General features: G+C 41.3%; 1 protein-coding gene across 1 annotated transcript in view; it reads left to right on the top strand.

The window, feature by feature from the left end:
* mtr (5-methyltetrahydrofolate-homocysteine methyltransferase) overlaps positions 1–15834 on the top strand; it is a 32625-nt gene that overhangs the window by 4276 nt on the left and 12515 nt on the right. The window contains exons 4-25 of the mRNA XM_074620554.1: positions 336–405; positions 519–611; positions 1593–1699; positions 1911–1970; positions 2233–2327; positions 2974–3074; positions 3403–3464; positions 6867–6934; positions 7040–7119; positions 7619–7731; positions 7860–8000; positions 8406–8591; positions 8677–8856; positions 9029–9145; positions 9728–9868; positions 9986–10075; positions 10946–11098; positions 12374–12481; positions 12740–12840; positions 13293–13360; positions 14125–14245; positions 15026–15107. Of these exons, the coding sequence (XP_074476655.1) occupies positions 336–405; positions 519–611; positions 1593–1699; positions 1911–1970; positions 2233–2327; positions 2974–3074; positions 3403–3464; positions 6867–6934; positions 7040–7119; positions 7619–7731; positions 7860–8000; positions 8406–8591; positions 8677–8856; positions 9029–9145; positions 9728–9868; positions 9986–10075; positions 10946–11098; positions 12374–12481; positions 12740–12840; positions 13293–13360; positions 14125–14245; positions 15026–15107 (2337 nt within the window). The remainder of the gene's footprint in view (positions 1–335; positions 406–518; positions 612–1592; positions 1700–1910; positions 1971–2232; positions 2328–2973; positions 3075–3402; positions 3465–6866; positions 6935–7039; positions 7120–7618; positions 7732–7859; positions 8001–8405; positions 8592–8676; positions 8857–9028; positions 9146–9727; positions 9869–9985; positions 10076–10945; positions 11099–12373; positions 12482–12739; positions 12841–13292; positions 13361–14124; positions 14246–15025; positions 15108–15834) is intronic.

Below are 15834 nucleotides of genomic sequence, written 5' to 3'. Positions count from 1 at the left end.
TGAACCCGCTACAACCTAAAAATTGCAAGTTGCGTTAATATTAATGAATGAATATATATATATATATAAAAAAACATTTTATTCAGATTTTATGCATATGGTTGTGTGTTCTTTACATTATGACAGTTTTCCTAAAATTTGATTAAAAAATCTCGATATATCGCCTTACTTATAGTATCGCAATATATTGAATCGTAACCGGTGTATCATGATACGTATCGTATCGTCAGATTCTTGCCAATACACAGCCCTACCATATAATCATAAAAAATATAATATAGTCACAAACTTGTTTCTTGCTTTAGAGTGTATAAGTGTTTTTGTTTGTTTTGCAGGCTTATCGCCTCAACAAGGTGTCTGCGGAGCTGGCGAGGAGGGCAGCTGATGATGTCACCAAGCAAACTGGTCAGCTGAGTTTTTAGCATTGCAGCAGCTTATCAATATCAGTAGATAAACGTACAATCCTCTCGGGGATTTCCTATGTGTGTAACATCACCGTAATCTGTGTGTGTTATCAGGCTGTAAACGCTATGTGGCCGGGGCAGTGGGTCCCACCAATAAGACCCTGTCTGTATCCCCGTCTGTGGAGAGACCTGACTTCAGGAACATCAGTAAGATGACTCAATGTTTTTTGTTTTTTTTTTCTCCATTTTTGGACACTGTAAAGTGACTGAATGATTCAGGGGGCAAAGAGTTGGACAAGAGCTCGGGAACATGCATGGGTTTATAGATATATGTCCAGACACACGATAGACAAGATTTATTATAAGGTATAACATTTAACCTTAACCGTCCAAGTGTATGGAGGGTTAAAGTTAACCTTAACTTGCCAAAATCAAAAATGAATGAATGACTCGATACATAAATAAATATATCATTAAATGTAGCAAAAATAATATTAAGAATACATGTAGCTATTAATTAATTGATAAAATGTGACATAAATTGATATTTCTGTTTTAATTTGCCTCTTTATTTATTTATCTTTGTATTAATTCCCTTATTTATTTACTCTTCTGTTTAATTTTCCCTTTTATTTATTTTTGTTAATTTTTAAATTTATTTATTTACCTTTGCATTTATTTTTTTTATTCATTTATTTTTGCAGTTATTTTTTATTTATTTGATATTTATTTTTAGATGTATTTCTGCATTTATTTATTTCTGCATGATTTTCCCTATAAATAAATGCAAAAATAAATCAATAAATTAAAAAATAAATACCTAAATAAATAAATGAATGGCTACATTTATTTTTTATATTATTTTTAGTACATTTAATGACATATTCATCTATTTATTGAGTAATTTATTTATTTATTTATTTTCTTAGGTGCCGTCCTCCATACAAGTTCAGTTTGTATTGTTCATGCTGGCTCACTATCACACTGCCATGGTTCAGGGAGAGACTTTCATGGAACTGAGCCATTTTTAATGTTATTGGTAACACCTGTTTTTCCGACTATGACAAGTCAAAATGTCTGCTGGGAAAAAAAGACTATCGATTGACACCAACATGCAAATGAGTAATGTAATGTACAGTATGTCATGATATTCACTGAAATGTGTTTGTGTGTTTGTGCTTTCCCCAGCATTTGATGAGCTTGTAGAAGCCTACTCAGAGCAGGTCAGAGGTCTATTAGACGGAGGAGCAGACATCCTTCTGGTTGAAACCATCTTTGATACTGCCAACGCTAAGGTACCTCTTTTTCTTTAAACATGTTAACTAAATAATGACTTATTTTGCACCATTTCATTCTGCCCTACAAAAGCAGAGAGCTATAGAGGAGCTTCAGTTGATAGAAAGGGGTTTAATGTTTTCAGGCTGATTGGGAATAATGTAACAGATGAATAATTGTCATGTCTTATTTCATTTTATCAAACTCAAAGCTGTGTGTTTCCCTCTACAGGCTGCCTTGTTTGCCATCGACCTGCTGTTTGAAAAGAGCTACGAGAGGAAACCTATATTTGTATGTCTGATATTTTATTCATAATCTCTATGAGACTTTTCCGTTAACAGTTTATGCATGGGGTGGAGTGTGTGTAATCAGACTTTGGGTTTGCACATGAGCATACGCAGTTAATTTAGATGTGTTGTATTATATTTCAACTACATTCGGATAAAGATAAACAAAATAGGAAAGCCGTCTTAGGGTTAAAACCAAGGATGAATGTGTTCTGCAGGGTTTAATTGACTTGCTCTTCTTCTGCCTTGTCCCACACATCGTATAGATCTCAGGGACCATCGTTGACCGGAGTGGACGCACTCTGTCCGGTCAGACGGGAGAAGCCTTTGTAGTGAGCATGTCCCACATGAACCCTCTATGGTGAGTTACTCTACATCACACATGTAACTAAACTTACTACAGCATGTACAATACGGTGTCATAATACTAGTTCTGACAATAACATAACTCTGTTCCATTACTTCTACTACTCCCTCTCTGTGTTGCAGCATTAGTCTGAACTCCAGTTCCTTACTGGTTTTGTCCCTCTCTGTGTTGCAGCATTAGTCTGAACTCCAGTTCCTTACTGGTTTTGTCCCTCTCTGTGTTGCAGTATTAGTCTGAACTCCAGTTCCTTACTGGTTTTGTCCCTCTCTGTGTTGCAGTATTAGTCTGAACTCCAGTTTCTTACTGGCTTTGTCCCTCTCTGTGTTGCAGTATTAGTCTGAACTCCAGTTTCTTACTTGCTTTGTCCCTCTCTGTGTTGCAGTATTAGTCTGAACTCCACTCTCTTACTTGCTTTGTCCCTCTCTGTGTTGCAGTATTAGTCTGAACTCCACTCTCTTACTTGCTTTGTCCCTCTCTGTGTTGCAGTATTAGTCTGAACTCCACTCTCTTACTTGCTTTGTCCCTCTGTGTTGCAGTATTAGTCTGAACTCCACTCTCTTACTTGCTTTGTCCCTCTCTGTGTTGCAGTATTAGTCTGAACTCCAGCTTCTTACTGGTTTTGTCCCTCTCTGTGTTGCAGCATTGGTCTGAACTGTGCTTTGGGGGCGACAGAGATGAGGCCTTTCATTGAGGCCATAGGGAAATGCACCACAGCTTTCATTATCTGTTATCCCAATGCAGGTAACCCTCACTCACTCTAAACAACTACACATCTTCAGCACAGTACAGACCTGAAACTAACCTAAACTAAAACAAAACGAACTAACCCTACCAACTCCAGCCACATAAATGAGCTTGATAGAGTTTAATAGATCTATTGGATTTATTGCAGGGAAGTTTAGTTTTGGATTAGTGCATGTTAACACCCTGTAAATGATTCTGCTCTTCGTTCCAAGCAGCTGGAGCACACACTGACCTGTGGCCCAATTTCTGTTGCATCATGTGTCAGACCACCCAGGATGATGTAATGATGTCAGGAGCTCTGTGTCTTATCTTTTTTTTCTGTTAGGTCTTCCCAACACATTTGGAGGGTACGACGAAACCCCAGCAGTAACCGCCTCCAATTTAAAGGTTCTATTCTATTATTTATTTATTTTTAGGACTGATGTTTGATGTTAAGATATACATGATCATGGTGGCCAAGAGGACCATGTGGAGAAACAGTTTATTTTGAAGGGTAATATCACGGCCCTTAGACTCCAGCAAAATTGCAGCAACAGGGAAGATCTCGCTACAATGTGTTTTCTTATAATTTCCTGTTTATGTCGGCCAAAACAGCACACCACACACTAACAGATTCATTCATAAACAACTACAAAAAAGGTAAATATTGATAAATCTCTCGCGATCAAACGTGTCTTTAGTGTAAACGAACAGGCAGGAAGAATTAGCGATGTTAGTTTTTACTTTGTTCTGAATATTCACGAAGGATGGATGGATGAAGTCACGGAGACACGTTAAATAAACTCTTGTGTTGTTGCCACAAATCAACAAGTTGGAGCTCCATCTTACTACTACTTTATGCTTCACGTTTTACATTAGCTCATGCATTAGCAGCGGACGCCGTGACGGCGGTGGTTGTCCTTCCTTCCTCCGTCAGCTTGGTTCGCAATTGGCTAACGTTCTTTCCCACGTGACTGTGTCATCGGCTGTCATCGGGGTTCCCCACCCACAACAGGATATTCGATTGTAAATATCGAACAAGTTTAACATTTACGATTTGAAATCGGTGAGGCCAGGATGGACTTCTGGGTCGATCGGGGGATGTAAAAAACACTCTTAACATACCTCACACCACAGGAATATCTGGAAAAGATAATCTTTAGAACCAACAAAAAATCGTGGCATGCTGACGATCCTCGGGAGGAGGGGAATCAGGATCAAAATCGGCTTGATTCTTGTGTGGTGTGTACCCGGCATTAGTTGATTTTGACTGCTTGTGACTTTCTTGCGCCTTCACTTTAGCAAATATTTCACCAATTTTCCAATATAACGTAAAGTGTTAAGCACTGCCAGAATTGTAAGGAAATCTAAGACTACTGCAGTCTTACAAAAATCAAGTTGTCAGGGAGCCTTCTTGCATATCAGGCCCCTCCTCGCCTTCTCTCCCCATGTCAAGCTACAGTCAAAACTACCTGATAAAGGCAAAATGTCACAAAAGTAGTCAAAACTAAGCAAGTACTTTTAGTTCTTCTTATGAGAGAAATCAGGGGAAACAGCTATCCTGGCTCCGTCCAAAGTGCAACAATATCCACAAGTTCCCATGTCCTATCTAATTTGTTGACTCTGAAGTAATCAGGGAAGACAAGGGGAGGCGGGATCTGCTTCTACATAAATGCGGGTTGGTGTACAGATGTCACAGTGTTAAAGAAATCATGCAGTCCTCACTGAGAGACTATTTTTACTGACTGCAAACCATTTTCACCGTGGGAGTTTTCCTCCTTTATTCTGGTCGGTGTTTGCATATAACCTCAGGCGTGGTTTAGTGAGGCTTTAAAAACACCTGGATGAATAGATTACTAAATGGAGTATAAACATGCAGACTCCCTGCTCATTGTTCATGGGAACTTTAACACAGCAAACCTCAGCCACAAAATACAAAAATACAGACAGCACATTAAGGCTGCATTCACAGGTCCAGCGGTGCAGTGAAAACTCAAATCCTCCCATTCATTTTGAATGCAGGTAGTGCGTTTTGGGCTGCGGCGTTAATGATGCGCCTGATCTGGTGTGAATGCAGCCCAAGTGTCCCAGCAGGGATAAAAACACACTGGACCATACTAAAGGACGCCTATCACTCCATCCCCCGTGCAGCTTTAGGACTCCTTGACCATTGTTTGGTTCATTTTCTCCTGACCTACAGGCAGACACCAAAATATGCTAAGCCTGAGGTCAAGGCTGTGAAGAGATGGACCATAGAGACAAAGCCTAAACTACAGGCCTTGCTTTGAACGTTTGTGCAGCTACAGATCTGGATGAACTGACTCTGACATCTTATATCCACTTTTGTGAAGACGTGTGTGTGCAGACTAAAACTTTCTGCACATACAGCAACAACAAACCTTGGTTTACAGCTAATCTCAGCAGCTCCACCAGGCCAAGGAGGAGGCCCGCAGAAGTAGGGACAGAATCCTGTACAACCAGGCCATAAAACACACTGACGAAGGGGATCAGAGTAGCAAAAAGGAGCTACTCTGAAAAACCTGAAAAACAGGGTGTAGGGGCCTACAGGGCATCTCCAGCTACGGGAAACCATGAACCATGAATGTGTTGTACGCCCACTTTCACACTCCTCCCCGGCTCCGACTCTGACGTCACACAACCAACTGCACTACATCCTACAACACCTCGACTCCCCAGGGACATATGCAAGGATCCTGTTTAGACGGGTTTGCACCAAGAAGTTCCTGGTAATTTTACCAAAACTAACTAAAAGGTTCCTCACCCCATTGTCGTTTGCGTTTCCATAGCGGTCTAAAGACCCGCGAAGATTAGGCATATTAGTCGCCTACGTATGAAAAAGCGACATGAAATGAGACGAGGGCTGCAGTTCAGTGCGGCCGCCTGTTTCATCTAAAAAACACGTCGACGTTACGACGTTTACTGCTACTTTACGCTGGATGTAATGTGATACTAGAGTACTTCCTTGTACAGGAAGCAGTACAGTTGAAGCAGCACTGGTAAAAAGACTCCGGGACTTAATTTATACCCTGGTCCCTGCGGTCGAAACACAGTGAGTTCCTCAAAAGGTTCCTAATTCTGGGGGAAGGTTCCTGCTGTCGAAATGGGGCTTTTGTGGGCTTCAGCTCGGTGTTCAACAGCATCATCCCAGGAATCCTCCACTCCAAACTATAGACTCTATAAAATATGGATGTAATCTCCATGACATCCAGCGCCGCCGCCGGGCACATGCGCATCAAGCGCTGTGCGTAGGGCACCAAGTGTCGGAGGAGGCACAAACAGCTTGGTCATAACAAGCTCCGGCTTCGGGAAGTGAATGCTGCAGTAAAATGAGAGGTTTTCTAAAGGGACCCTGGTGCTCAGACACACTACCGCTTTTATCCACAGGGACCGCCAAAACCAACGCAAAATGACAGTTTCTCGTAGTAACTTTAACACAGAGACATGAGATTGATATCCATCTTCTCATCTTACTCTCATAATGAAAGCTAATAAGCATAATTCCCCAAATGTTGAATCTTTACTTTGAATGATTGTAAACGTAAGATCATGGACATCGTTATGTGCTTTTATCATCTCTTCTCTTTGTTCCTTCTGGTTTGTTTTGCTTCTGTGTTTCTAATTGTTTTATCCAGAACTCAAACTTGAAAACCAGACATTAGTCTGGAGACCATCCTGGTTAAATAAAAGTTAAATTCCAAATGAAAAATATAAAAAATGTGTGCTTAAGTCAAGCAGATCCTGGCCGCCTTTTTGTTGCAGCTAAGATTTTGTTTCTATCTTTGTGTGCAGGAGTTTGCTACGGATGGACTGGTGAATCTTGTGGGAGGCTGTTGTGGGACCACTCCAGGACACATCAGGTCACTGTCGTTTTTTTTTTCTGACAAGAAAATGTCTCTTAAATTTCATGCAGTTTTGAAAATGTTATAATATTTTCCCCTCCCCTTCTTCTTCCTCATATACAGGGCCATATCTGAAGCAGTCAAACACTGTAAGCCAAGAGTTCCTGAGGCTAATATTTATCAAGACTACATGCTGCTGTCAGGTATTAAAAACCGTCCTGTGAAGACCCACTGCTGTCAAACTTAATAAAATGAAAGCAGTCTCTAATATGTGTGAATCTCATTTTCAGTGAGACTTTCGAACAAGTTTAAACAAGTGAAATCCTGATTGCTCTGGTTGATAATGAATATAAACGAATGAAAAGAGGATGTCGATCAGATGTCGATCTCAAAAAGTGATTTATTTACCGATTTACAGAAAGAAAGAGACAAAAATCTGCAGTCCAATCATTTCATTTGGGCCGAATGAAATGATTGGACTGCATATTTTTGTCAGAGCATGTGATTTATTGATCGCTGTCGGGATGTAATGCTAATTTTTAACAAATATAACTAAAACTGTTTTTGAACAACACCACCAACCCTAGCTTTAAAATGTGTAAAAATGAAACCGTGGTGCTGAAAACCCCCCTTCCCTCTTCTAATCCCTGTTTGTCCAGAATGCAGGATGTTAATGTGATGAAACGTCTGTCTCATTTCCAGGTTTAGAGCCGTTCAGGGTCGGCCCTTACACCAACTTTGTTAACATCGGCGAGCGCTGCAACGTGGCCGGGTCACGCAAGTTTGCCAAGCTGATCATGGCAGGAAACTATGAGGTGAGACAGATTTGGTGTACTACTATTATTATTTCATTTGTCATTTTCAGTCAAATCATGAGCATAGATGAAGTTCTGGCTTGCGTCCGCCGGTTTATTTGGTATGTGCCTCTCTGTTTGTTGTCCAGGAGGCTCTAAGCATCGCTAAGGCCCAGGTGGAGATGGGAGCCCAGGTCCTGGATATCAACATGGATGAGGGGATGCTGGAGGGGCCAACGGCTATGGCTCGATTTTGTAAATTAATTGCTTCTGAGCCAGACATCTCACGGGTAGGAAGTTTAAAGGCAGTGGAGATGAACACTGATTTTTTTTTTTTTTTTTTTTTTTTTTCAAAGGTCGAGGTCACTGTGACCGTATGTCAGTTCCATTCTTGTGAAATCTCAGGAACGCCGTGAGCAAATTTCTCCAAATTTGGCACAAATGTCCACTTGGACTCAAAAATGAACTGATTAGATTTTGGTAGTCAAAGGTCAAGGTCACTGTGACCTCACAAAGACATTGTCACACAAATGTCTAATAGGATAAAATGATGAAGTGATGACATTTTGGTTGATGGAGGCATACAACCGCAAGGTGATAATTCTAGTTTTGCCTGTTTTCTGCAAAAAAATGTCTAATTCATCATATGAACCTGTTAATAACTGACCTCTGATTGAATGTGCTCTCCTCCCCAGGTACCTCTGTGTATCGACTCCTCTAACTTCGCCGTGATTGAGGCTGGGTTGAAGTGCTGTCAGGGGAAGTGTATAGTCAACAGTATCAGCCTGAAGGAAGGAGAGGAGGAGTTCCTGCACAGAGCTGCCACTGTGAAGCGCTACGGAGCTGCTGTGGTGGTCATGGCCTTCGATGAGGAGGGACAGGTGAGGAGATAAACACACACACGCACACACACTCTCACACAAAAACACACTGATATGTGCTGACAAGTGTGCTGTTCCTCTCAAGGCCGCAGACACAGAGCGTAAAGTGGAGATCTGCACTCGGGCCTACAACCTGCTAGTCAGCAAAGTGGGGTTCAACCCCAACGACATCATCTTTGACCCCAACATCCTCACCATCGGTACAGGCATGGAGGAGCACAACGACTACGCCATCTACTACATCAGAGCCACCAAACTTATCAAGGTAATGCACCTGTCAGTCCGTGGGGGAAGAATGAACGCAAATTCAACCAATCCCCACGTTATCTGCCGGAGCCTCTCACAGTATTGTCACACAAAATGGTCCAGTGTTAGCAACCACAGTCCTTTTCTGAATCAAACCTTGAGTGTGTGTGTGTGTTTGTGCGTTTGTGTAGGAGACATTACCAAGAGCCAGGGTGAGTGGAGGTCTGTCCAACCTGTCCTTCTCCTTCAGAGGGATGGAGGTCATCAGAGAAGCGATGCATGGAGCATTCCTCTACCACGCTATCAAGGTAAACACCGACATCCACCCACTACTATCTATCCATCCACAGACCTCGCTGTAAATAGATTTCAAGGTTAAAAAATAAAGAAAACCGTTCACAGTACGGCCTGTGGTTTATTATTATTTTTAAAATGAGTATTTTGCGAAGGTATATTCTAACATTATCATGATGTGCTCATATTAGGGCTGTCAAAGTTAATGCGACAATAACTTGCTCATTAACGCAAATTTGTTTTAAACACAAATTCGTTTTAAACGCCACTAATTTCTTTAACGCAACTTGTGATTTTTAGGTTGTAGCGGGCTCAGTTTTAAAGCTAGAGTGAAGATACTGGTATATATATGAAACAAAACCAGTATGCAAACTGTAATAGAGAAGTGGATGTTGAAGTACATGGTATTTATTGTTTTACTCTAGTTTATTACCGTGGTATCGAACTGGTATCAAGAATCACGGAATTTCACTGGCATTAGTATCGACTACTAAATTTCTGGTATCCAGACATCCCTACTTATAACACCCCCCCCCCCCACCCCCCACCCCCCCCCCCCCCCCCCCCCCCCCCCCCCCCCACACTGTCTGTCTCAGGATGGGATGGATATGGGCATAGTGAATGCTGGGAACCTGCCGGTCTATGATGACATCGATAAAGAGCTGCTGTTACTGTGTGAAAACCTCATCTGGAACAAAGACGCTGAGGCTACTGAGAAACTACTGGCCTACGCACAGGTACACACACACACACACACACACACACACACACACACACACAACACACATAACACACCCGGTTGTCGTTGCTTTAGTTTGGCTAACAGATGTCGACTTTACTACTCTCGTTCACAGAACAACGTGAAAGGAGCGAAGAAGGTGGTTCAGACAGACGAATGGAGAGAAGGAAATGTGGAGGAGAGGCTGGAGTACGCTCTCATTAAGGTAACATATCTGAGGAGTGGATTAGATAACACATCCACACACTGGTAGCTTTGACATTTAAACAGCTTTCCTTCAGCTACTCTGATCAGAATGCTTTGAAACAGAGAAACTAGTCTAAGTCAGACTGCAAACTCATATTTTTCAACAATATTGTAAGCCGGCTTAGATACGGTTAGGGACTGTGTAACAGTAAAGATAAGAGGCCAACTGTACGTCGCCACGTTGTCAACTTCAACTTTCTCTTCACTGTATGTCAATGGGAGGTTTGATGAGCATGTAGCTGTTCTCTAAAGTCTGAATCAGCTCGTTTATTACTATTGGGGCCCAATCAGAAATAATTTTAGCTTTGGTTATCTTGGCACTGTGATCATCTAAATGATCACTTAAATCATTTAAGTCATCCTAATGCTTAGGACAGGTTAAATGCAGAGGTCAAATTTCATGCATGTACCTGTATTTATAAGATGAATGTAATAAAAGATTTTAATAAGTTTTCAAAAGTTTGTCTGGGACACCTAAACCTGCTGAGACGTGTTAGTCTGTGTGCACCGTGACTTGTTTCCAGCCCTATGAAGAATGGTTTCAGGATGATTTGTTTGTTGTTCTAAAAGAGCATGTCGGTTTTCAAGGAAATTTGCAGGAAAAGTTTCCTGTCGCAAGAATGGCAGTGAATGCCGTAATTTTTGTAGAATTTATTTTTTAATCCTATTTTCACCTCGTCTTCAACTTTCAAAGTAAACACTGACAGAGACCACTTCTATTTATGTATTTATATCAAATCCAAACATAATTTGCCCTATTAACGATTCACCTGTCGTCATGTTCTTCTCTGTTCTCCTGTTATGCTCCATCCTGTGTTGCTGCTGTCAGGGAATAGATAAGTATGTGGTGGAGGATGTGGAGGAGTGTCAGCTTCAGGTGGAGCGCTACACTCGACCCCTTCACATCATCGAGGGGCCCCTGATGAACGGCATGAAGGTGGTGGGAGATCTCTTTGGAGCTGGCAAGATGTTCCTTCCACAGGTAGGATGGCAACTCATTCTGGATTTCTTTTTGCTCTTTGTCTACCTGTGGTGCTCAGCATGGGTTGCTATGGTTGTTTTGACTGGCTGGTGAAGGGTATCAGTCAGTTTCAGACATAGTAAGTGTTCCCTAATGAAGTTTCCAATATTGTGCTATAGAAAAGAAAATGTCAATCGTGTTGTTTTATTTATTACTCTGTTTTTTTTTTAAAGCGTTGTTTGTTTACATGGTTTGAGAAGGTCAGAGGCTCAGCTTGTACCTGTTGTCTTCCAGTGCTTCACTTTTGAATTATGACACACCTAGAAGCTAACTGCCAAAATCTTGTGTAGCATTTTAAAGGACCAGTGTGTAACATTTAGGGAGATCTATTGGCAGAAATAGAATATAATATTAATAACTATGTTTTCTTTAGTGTATAATCACCTGATAAGAATCGTTGTGTTTCCGTTAGCTTAGAATGAGCCCTTCATATCTTCATAGGGAGCGGGTCCTCTTCACGGAGTCCGCCATGTTGCACCACCATGTTTCTACAGTAGCCCAGAACAGACAAACCAAACTCCGTTAACTTTTCCTGCTTGAGCCGGAGTCGATGACGTTACGCACTCCCGTCGCCACCGCTCTCTCTCTCTGTTGCATTACTACTCACTTCCCACGTACACACACACACTCTACGCACTGGCTCTGCTCCTGATGGTTCTAGCGAGGGACTTTTGCGTTTTCGTGTCAGCCACCGTAGCACACTGGAGAAGCCTCAGTTGGGTCGTGTCTGGAAGGTAACCCGCAAATTGCGAAATCTGGTCTGAGATCTGCAAAAACTTGCAAAACCTCTCGCGAGACTCGCTGCCCGACGACCTATCCTAACCTTAACTATTCAAGATCAATGCCTAACCTTAACCATCTTGCAAGACTTTCCCCAATTTTCAGGTTCCCTTCAGTTGGTTGTAATCTCCTCACCTCAGCGCTAGATACTGCCAGATCTTACACACTAGATCTTTAAACTCTCTTACTGGTTTTACCTCAGATTTCATGTTTTTTTCCCAGTGAAGTCCTACCAGACATTTAGTAGCATTAAGCTGAGCATTAAGCCTATACATATAATCAGTTTTATATCAATCGGCAGTAGTGTGTAGCAAAATGCAACTTTCAAGGTGCCATCAATTCCAAGACTAGTCTATATTTCTTCTTATGTATCTCTGTTTATATTGGATTAAACATGTCTATGTATTTCAGCATTTTTAAACGGTGATAAAACTTGAAGTCCTCGTGTGTCTGCAGGTGATCAAGTCAGCTCGTGTTATGAAGAAGGCGGTGGGCTATCTGATTCCTTTCATGGAGAAGGAGAGGGAGGAGATGAAGTTGTTGTCGGGGTCAACTGAGGACGTGGTCAGTCTCTACTAGATAAGGATGCATTTAGTCTCTTTCATTTAACTCTCATTTTGACCAATGTCTTCCCACAAAGATTAAGAATTATTTTCATTGGAGACCTACAGTATATGTGATGTCACAGTACTAGTTCAACAGCGGAACCTCCTCTGGCCAGGAGCAGAGCTTCGCCTCGCAAAGATTGAAAATGAACTGGAAACATTTTATCCTGTTCTCTGGTCCTTCCTTTCCTCTGATCCTTTTCTCCTTGATCTGCAGGATCCCTACCAGGGCACCATCGTTCTGGCTACAGTGAAGGGAGACGTCCATGATATTGGCAAGAACATCGTAGGTGTGGTGCTGGGCTGCAACAACTTCAGGTAAAACTGGTTTGCTGCTGAAAGTTTACAGTTCCATCTTCAGTTCTCCCCCGAGCACTGGGTGCTTTTTCTTCCACACCTTCAGATTACCTTTTGATCCCCTGCAGGGCACAGTGTTGCATTATGGGAGATAAGTGGCAGTGTTGGTTTGTTGACAGGCCCTGGGAACCATCCCAACACTATTACTGTACCTGTGTTTAATGGCACTAATTTACCGTGTGTGTGCCTGCGTGTGTCAACTACCTATATATTATGGGACATGGGGCCATGAGGGCCAGCACATACTTTTAGTATATACTGTATGTATGTATGTATATATATGTATATATACATACATACAGCATTAGCAGTGGAGAGTTTCCTGGTGTACTATTCCTCCCCCCACACACACACACACACACGCACACACACACACACACACTCAAAGATTTAGGATGTTTGTTGTGTTTCAGAGTGATCGACCTGGGCGTGATGGTTCCCTGTGATAAGATCCTCAGAGAGGCCGTCAAACAGAAAGCAGGTACTGTGTACGCTTCAGATTGCATATTGTCAGTGTGAGATGCTGACGGGAACATATTTTTTAAGAATTTATTGTTTGGATGCTTGTAAGATTAGATGTATGAATGTAGGAATATGTATTTGATTTATCTCTTTTATTTTATCTATTTATTTTGATTTTTTTGCATTTTATTTGTATACTAGGATTTTGTAGATATTATTTTTTAAATGTATTCATTTATGTATTTTATTTTTATATTAATATTATTTTGCATATAGGAGTTTGATTTGTGGACCAAAATGTAACAATGTTCATGTAAAAAATCAATAAAATACTAATTACAAAAAAAATAATTATAAATTTAAAGGGGCTCTATGTAAGAATCATAAAATTGCTTTTTAACAGTGACTCCTGTGGCCGCTAAGTCAACTAAGGTCAGCGTCCTGTTGCTCGCGCTTTGTGCTCGCACTACGTAGACGCGAACGGTCAAAACAGTGAGGCGACACACACGAGACTGAACGTGATTGACAGGCATCATGTTCATTAATGTTAGCAACATTAGCAGCTAAAACCACGATATCACTCTATATTTCACATGATCGGCAGTAATGTTAGCTGACCAAACGAAGGTCCCTCCATGAATCAGAGGCCCGGCCGATGCTGATCCTAGTTTTCCCCCCGACGTCAGTCCAAATGATTGAAGTGATTGTGGCTGTAGTCATTGTTATTATTGTTATAATAGCAGGAACAGTAATGTGGGGTGTTTGTTTGCTTTGTTCCTGCAGATATCATCGGCTTGTCGGGTCTCATCACCCCCTCTCTGGATGAGATGATCCATGTGTCCAAAGAGATGGAGAGACTGGGAATGACAACGCCACTGCTGATTGGAGGAGCCACTACATCAAAGTAACACAAACACACATCTGAGATAAGGCAGAAATATATCTCACTGATCAAGAAACATCAGTATATGAAGGGGAACAGGTGCTCTCAGCTAATCAAACATGTCGTTGTAGTATGTGATTTAAAAACGTAATGCAGCACATTGTGTTTGGAGACCAATAAATGAGATATATATGGTGCAGCAAAAACGTGCAACTGAACATTTCATCATTCACCAGTGGCAGTGTGGAGTAAACAGTCAGACTACATACAGACAGCTTTTGTTTTAGCTTGTTTTATAACAGTTTGCTATTAGCCGAGCTAGCACGCTACGCTTGTGTAAAACTCGGCGGCGGTGATGCTGCAGCATGATGATAATATACACCGAAACGTTAAAAAGTGCCGATAAAAAAACGTCGGAGCTTATCAATGCTACTGTCTTTAATAATTTAAACCCAGGGCACGTTTAATGCCGGGTTTTGGTACCCATTCCTTCTATTGAAGCACTTTACTTTCATTTGGAAAGAAGCAGCTCGTGATGATGTCACATCACAGCAAACGTAGCTGTGTACACCCTCCACAGGCCCACAGAGGACGCTAAGCGGCGCTTTCATGATGCTTCGGATCAGAAGACTGCTCATCTTCTAAACCATTACATGTCTGTACTATACTATACATATAAAGGGTACATCTCCTGAAAAGTAATTAGTTATTATAAGTACAGTAGTACATCCCCTGCTCACCAGAACATGTTGGAATTTTGCAGTGTGCTGTTGGGTAATTTGTTTGTTTTGTGTTTGATAGGACACATACAGCGGTGAAGATCGCCCCTCGCTACAGTTCTCCTGCTATCCATGTTCTGGACGCCTCCAGGAGTGTGGTGGTGGTAAGACATCATTGGAGCTTTTCTAGGGCCTCTGGCCTATAGGAAACACCCATAGCATTCATTTGATATTTAGAAACGGGCTACACAAATATCCCATTGAAACAAAGTAAAACATGTTTTTTTAAAGCAGATTTGGCTCTCTTAAAATACCCTGACTGCTTTTAAGTGCTGATAGTTTTAATCTGTGCCTGTCTGCGCCTGTTGGGATCAGGTTTGGAAATTATTCCAAAATGTACCAGCCACTCAGTAGATTGCCATTGTTTTTTTTGGCTGGTGAGTGAAGAAAATCTATCAGGCACTTGCATATTTTACCAGCATTTGGCTGGTAGCTGGTGCTAATTTCCAACCAGCATCTAAATACAAATAGGTAGACAATCATGGGACAGTGTCAGTCCAAAAATGTCCAAAAACCAGGGCTGTAAATCTAAAAAATTATATTATCATTTTCCTTTAAAATAAATTATAAAAACAGTTATCGCAAATTAATCACACATTTTTTATCTTTTGAAAATGTACCTTTAGGGGAGATTTGTCAAGTATTTAATACTCTTATCAACATGGTGTGTGTGGAGTGGACAAATATGCTGCTTTATGCAAATATAGTGAGTGAAGATACTGGTATCATATGTAACTAGAAAACCTAAAGAATCCATTGGTACCAACCATGTCATACTAGCTTGTTGCGAAGGAAGATAAATAATGCTCCCAAGGTGGGCTAAATTTTGGC

This window comes from Sebastes fasciatus, chromosome 20, assembly GCF_043250625.1.
Source record: "Sebastes fasciatus isolate fSebFas1 chromosome 20, fSebFas1.pri, whole genome shotgun sequence".
Classification (NCBI taxonomy): Eukaryota; Metazoa; Chordata; class Actinopteri; order Perciformes; family Sebastidae; genus Sebastes; species Sebastes fasciatus.
Note: the sequence above shows the minus strand (reverse complement) of the source record. Positions and strands in the feature narration are given on the sequence as shown.